The sequence below is a fragment of the Neomonachus schauinslandi genome, chromosome 4, assembly GCF_002201575.2.
Source record: "Neomonachus schauinslandi chromosome 4, ASM220157v2, whole genome shotgun sequence".
NCBI lineage: Eukaryota > Metazoa > Chordata > Mammalia > Carnivora > Phocidae > Neomonachus > Neomonachus schauinslandi.
In genome coordinates, this window is record NC_058406.1 from 168,155,698 (window position 1) to 168,162,452 (window position 6,755).

Genomic DNA, 6,755 nt, shown 5'->3' on the forward strand with positions numbered 1-6,755 from the left:
TATTCAGTTTCTCAATTATCTCCGATCATAAAATCCTCACTTTTTTTTTTTACAGTATCTAATTAGAGAAAAAAAATTTCCTTTTTTAAGGCTAGCCCCTCAGCCTGTTCTTCTCTTCTTATAAGAATTTCTTTTATATTTCTGCTCCTAAGCTTTACAGTTGTCACCCTTTGGGTCTTTATCATTGCTCCCTTTGACCTCTCTCCAAATATTCCTCTGTAAGTGCATACATTTTCTTCTAAAATCCTGAAGTGAGGAAAATGAATTTTTTTAAATCTCTTCAAAAAGTAAGTAATTTAGGTTATAAAAATCAAAATACACTCATAGCTTAGAAGGATTACAATTCTAAGAGCACCTCTTCCTACTTTGCAAGTGTTCCCACATACCCTTGCCCCAGTTTCCCCCCGTTAATGTTGAACTCACTGTAGCTCATTTGTCCAAACTAAGAAACCAAGATCGGTGCATTAACGAAACCCCAGAACGTACTTGGATTTCACTAGTTTTTTTCACTGATGTTCTTCTTCTGTCGCAAGATCTGACCAGGAAAACTCACTGCATTGTCATCATGTCTCCCTTGTCTCCTCTGATGGGACAGTCTCACTGTCATTTGTTTTTCATACATTTAATGGCTTTGAGGAGTAATGGTCAGGAATTTTGCAGTGTCCCTCACTTGGATTTGTCTGATGTTTTTCTCATGATTAGAGCAGACAGACTGGCATTGTGGGGTTTTATACCAGAGGTGCCCTTCTCATCACATCATACTAATGAGGACATATTAACATGACTTACCACTGGTGCTGTTTACCATGGTCACCTGGCTAATGACGAGTCTGTCAGCTTTAACTGGAAAGTTACTATTTTCCCCTTCCATACTCTAGCCTTTGAAGTGAGTCACTAAGTCTAGCTTACACTCAAAGGCAGGGTGCCAGAAGTCGAGAGCTTTGAAAGGACAGTCCCACTTGGGCTGGAGCACATTGGATATGAAGAAATTTCATTTATTTAGAGTAAGAGGTTGGAAACAGAAGAGATGAGTTAGGAGAGGAGGATGGGGAAACTAAGTAGCTTTCCAGCTATTTACCAGACAAGGATTTCAATGGAAAGATGATACTTTGATCAATATGTCTTTCTCAGGACTTTCTAAGACTTTGGTAGTAAGGTAGCTTCTCCATTCTCCTTGATAATCACCCAAAAGAAATGAGACAAGAAACACATATTGTAAACTTCAACGTCAAAGAAGTTGAAGAAATGTGAAATACAAATCCACAACCCATGAGGCAGAGAGCGTGAAGCAAAATGCAAGACGATCACAGACAATGCCATCCTGGCAGCTCTCAGGCCAATTCAGCAAGAAGTCAGACAAAAAAAAATAAATTAGAAAACTAAATTTATCAACATTAGACAAGAGGTAATAAAATTATCATCATTTACAGATTCGGATACTTTTAAGTAAAACCCAAGAAATACAGTTAAAATGCTGCAAATAGTGAGAATTTCGCAATGTGGTTGTGATGGCTAATTTTAGGTGTCAACTTGACTGCGCCAAGCTGACCTAGCTGGTTAAACTTTATTTTGGGGTGTGTCTGTAAGGGTGGTTCAGGAAGAGATTAGCATCTGAATTGGTGGGATGAGTAAAGGAAACGGCCCTCCCCAGTGTGGATGGGCCTCACCTAACCTGCTGAGGGCCTCAACAGAACAACAGGTATTGGAAGGTTGAATCCCCTCTGTCTGATGAGAGCGGGGACAGGGATCTTCGGCCCTTACAGTCTTGGTTCTCAGAACTTCAGACCCAGACTGGAATCTATACTAGGCTTTCTTGCTCTCAGGCCTTTGGACTACACCACTAGCTTTGCTGGGTCTCTAGCATGCAGACAGCAGACTGCAGAACTTCTCAGCGTCCAAAACTGTCAATACCTTATAACAAACATATATATATTTCTCGAGAACCCTGATTAATAGAGTAGCTAAGCACAACATCAGCATAAAATAATCTTATAATGAAAAGACATCATTTAAAAAATACCAAAACAGAAACTACCTTGTAATGAAGTTAAAAAGAAATACTGTTCTGATAGGAATATTGACATCACTAATACAAATCATCAACATCAAGATACCAATTCTAACTCTTGATTTAACACACAACCAATACCAACTACAAAAACAATTTCATGGAGAGACAAAAAAGCCTGATTCTAGTATTTATGTAGAAAAACAAATCCACAAAAAGGCAAAATTACAGGGACGGAAAATCTGTCAGTGGAAGGCAGGGGTTGGGTGGTGGAGCTGCTGACTACAGAGGGGCAGCACGAATGAATTCTGCAGTGATGAAACTGGTGGTTGGAGATACAAGTCCAAGCATCTGTCGAACCCATAAAAATGTACACAAGAAGTGAGTTTTACTGGTATGTAAATTAATAAGTCAACTAGAAAAAGAAAATAACCCATAGGAACAGCAAAGAGATTATGAAAAGTAATGGAGGGAGCCTAGCTCTACCATATTAAAATGCAGACAGCGCTACAATGATCTCATCAGCATGGTACTGGCAGGTGAGCAGACAGATGCATGAAACCAGCTACAAAGTCCAGAAATGGACCCAAACAATAAGGGAATTTAGTATGCAACACTTGAAATCTAGAGAGAAAAGACGGGAGTTTTATTTTTTTTAACTTTTTTTTTTTTTTTTTAGTAAACTCTACACCCAACGTGGGGCTCAAACTCACAACCCCAAGATCAAGAGTCACACTCACTAGCAAATAAACCAGCCAAGCACCCCAAAAAGACAGAATTTTAAATACATAGTGTTGGGTGGCATTCTGGAAGGAAAAAAATAAAGGGCTGGATCTCTACCTCCCATTTTCTATCAAAATAAATTCCAGATGGATTCTAGTTGGATAGAAACCCGAAACATAAAACTTTAAAACCAACAGAAAAAAATAGAATTCCTTTATATGGAATAAGAAAGACCTTTGTTAGTATGACACAAAATGTGTAGTCATAAAAGATAAGCTATACCAAAGTTAAAAATTTCTACAAATATCATTTGTTAAAAAAAAATGTCCATACTGTATAGATGTATGTACAGACTAGCTCTGGAGAGACACACGTTAATACTGCCAACAACTTCTGGGGAAGGAGGCTGGGGAGACTTACACTAGAACTCTGTGTTGTTTATGTGTAATTACGTATTTCAAAAACATGAATAATTCTTGTGTTGTCTGCTCCTAACCATCAGCTTAAATAACTGAAAGCTTGCCATAAAAAAAAAAAAAAAAAGTGCCTCACAAGAAACATCCAATATAAATATCCAACTGAGAAAGGACACAGGTATCATACAGTTCCTAGTACAGTCCTGACTATACAAGACATCCTTAAGTTACATAGGTAGCTCTTATTTGTCACCATCTTCTGACAACACTAATAGTTCTTTTGAACTATATCCTTACTATTTTCAAAGTTGGGGATTCTACATATGGTATCACACTGTACACTGTAACATAAAATACGCCATTTTCCAAAAATAATTTCAGCGGACCAACACTAAATTAATCGGAATCTTGAAATAACCGCCATTTAGGCCCTTCTACATCTGATCACATTCCCTTTTGCACTCAGGCTCCAAGTCAACTGCACTGCTTAAACATCCCCTTGCTTTCCTCCATCCTTTTGAAAAAACACCATTCCTTCTACTGAGAGAACTTTCCCCATCTCTCCTGAAATCATTCTCCCTAGCAAGGCCAGCTCAAATCCTGCCTATCCACAAAGGTAGAGAGCTTTGCGGACAGGTACACACACAAAGAGAAGGGTAACAAAGATATAAAAAGATACAAAGGCAGAATGGTCAGTTTAAAAAGTTATTTATTAAACAAGTTAAACACAACTAAAAGTATATTTAAAAGTCCAACATTATTGGATCCCTTTGAAACATCTATTCTAGAAGAAATACTTTGTCAAACTAATGGTAAGAGAAATGATAAAAATAGAACAGATATGAAAAACATTTTAAACAACGATAAAGCACATGGTAAATTCAGAAATAAAAACAAACACACACAAACTATTTAAGTATGAAACCAAAATATTTCATATATTTTTAAATGTTTCTGGTATACTCACATGAGGGCTGACTTGTCTATGTCTGAGTTAGTAAACATTATATAAACACCTTTTTAAGGTATCAGACTTTGTGTTATACAGAAATAATTTTAGATTATGTGTTGGATGTGTAAACTGTCCACATTTAACAAACATACTCTATATATGAACATACTCACTTATACTTAATGAAAAAAAAAGAACTTATAATTTAAACATCTTGATTTGAGAACTGTGGATTTGATAATTCTATTAAATTCCAACATTATAATCCCCAAATGCACTATCACAAATGCTATCCAAAAAAAATTTTTTTTTAAAAAGAGCTGCTTCTGAACATTTCCGTACTTTAGGGCAAAAAAAAAAAAACCAAGTATCTGTGTTCACAAATTCTGATGTTTAGCCTCTATGGTTAACACAAAAAATACCATGTAATACAGAAGGTTCCTATAGAAAAGCCTCAGTCTTTCTCAGTAGTTCCAAATAGTGTTATACAATATTTCACTGGAAATAGTGGTTTCACCACAGATCTGGCAGTAGCTTGTTTAAAACATAACTTTGCCCCATAACATCCATCAAAGACTTTAAAACATAATTGATTTTGGCAGTACACATGAAGACCATGATGTGAATGGGAACTGCCAGTGGATCTGAGGGCCTTTTTGAAGTTTGGTGTGAATGAGTGTGTGTGTGTGTGTGTGTGTGTGTGTGTGTGTGTGTTCTCAGGAGGAAATGGGATGAAATGGTTTATTCAGAACTATAAAACATTTTTCTAATTAGATCTCAATTGCATAAATAACATAAATCAAATGTTAGAATTTACATGGATTCTGAATTTCTATGAGAAAGGCAACTATTTTTTTGTCTGTTTCCATTTATCATTCTTTACAGAGGACAAAGCTTTAGTTATATATATTCTTCTGGACACTAAGGGAAAGTCTCCTTTGTCCCCGTCTCAGTCTGAAAGAGAAGGAGAACGTATAGACCTGCCACTGGCGGGGCTGGAGAAAGTGAAAGGCTCTTTGTCCTTCTCTTTACTATCATGCTTGTGCTTGTGCTTGTGCTTATGTTTGTGCTTCTTCTTCTTCTTCTTGTGCTCATGGTGATGGTGGTGATGGTGGTCGCTGTGTTTGGAGGACGCAGATTCCTTAGTAAACACTGAGAGTGGAGCTGTTGCAACTGGATGCATACTCATCTCCAAAGGTGATTGTTCTTTACCTTCAAGATTAAAAACACCCAAATGAATTCCTGTTGATAACAAAGAAAGTGAAATGAAAGTAAGAGGGAGCTGACGACAGTATAGAAAAGAGGGATTCCCAAGTGTTTAACATGTCCATGGAAATATTTAGGAATGGGAGAAGTATCTAAATAAGACATTCAATTAGTCACACACAGGTAAATGTTCAGCATTGTGGCCAGGAGACAGAATATTTCAATTCCTTACAGTTTATACCAATTATGATATATACCAGTGTGTTACCAAACCATCTTTTAAAAGTTAGCATTTATGTTTTAAAGTATTATGAAATGATAATAATGATGATCATTGTGTGTGTGTCGTTAGTTAAGACCCACATTCATCCTTTAACTGTAGCTCCTTCAGCTACAGTTCGACCCTAAGATACTGGGCAGGGAAATGGCAGTACTTTATTTCTGCCACCTGAAGAACCATTTATACACACATAAACATCTTATGCTAGTCACTGATAATAATATCACGGACAAAATCACATTTCTATAGTTCCTTAAGGTAATTACTTGGGAACAGACAGGGAAAAGTGAACTTTTTAAGTAGATTCAGTGCACTTAAGAAAACCAGAAAAGGCAGTGAGTCTATAAAGGGAACATCTCTACTTAAAGACAAGAGTAGTGTCACTTAAAAAAAAAAAAAAGAAAGAAAGAAAGAAAGATGAGAAATAGGAGACCTGTGCTCTTGAACAGATTCTGCTATTAACTTTCAGCATGCATTTTCTTTCTTTTTATCTCACCTTAAAAAAAAAAAATCAAATGTTTTGGAAAGTTCTTTCCATTTAACATTCCATCAGTCCAGGAAACTACAGCAGTAGTTCTCAGACTCTGGTGCACAACAATTTCTTGCTTCCTCCCGATGCTACAATCCTTGGGCCACAACCCAAGGAAGACTTCTTTCTGTGTGACTCTGGACTGAGGTACTGCTTTACATGCAGCCAGCTAAGAAGAGAGCCCAAGGATCATCTCAGATACCCGCCTTTCTAAATCTGGGTGGTTACCAAATCTCGTTGGTTTTCACGTACAAATATCTCTTTCATCTGCCCCTACACTGTCTGCAACTGTATGAATTCAGAACACCTCACCTCATCCGGATGGCGGTACTAGTCTCCCGTGAACTGGTTCCTATACCCGAAGTGTCTTATACTCAAATCCGTATTTTACACAGCTGCACAGAAGCTGATTTTGCCCCACACGGGTTATTCAGCAATATCTGAAGACACTGTTGTTGTCACACCTGGGGTAGGACTGAGGGAGGAAGTGATATGGGCCTCCCATGGGTAGAGCCTAGTGATGCACAGGACATCACACCATGCATAGGGCAGCTCCTACAACAAAAAATTCCCATGCCCAAAATGTTAATAGTGTTTAGGCTGTAAGACCCTGCTGCGTAGTGATCTTCCAAAAAAAAAAA

The 6,755-nt window shown here is 37.4% G+C and overlaps 1 protein-coding gene across 1 annotated transcript in view; it reads right to left on the reverse strand.

The window, feature by feature from the left end:
• Positions 1-3,839: 3,839 nt before the first annotated feature.
• Positions 3,840-6,755, reverse strand: part of TAF2 (TATA-box binding protein associated factor 2) — an 83,915-nt gene continuing 80,999 nt past the window's right edge. The window contains exon 27 of the mRNA XM_044914294.1: positions 3,840-5,311. Within this exon, the coding sequence (XP_044770229.1) occupies positions 5,049-5,311 (263 nt within the window). The 3' untranslated portion in view covers positions 3,840-5,048. The remainder of the gene's footprint in view (positions 5,312-6,755) is intronic.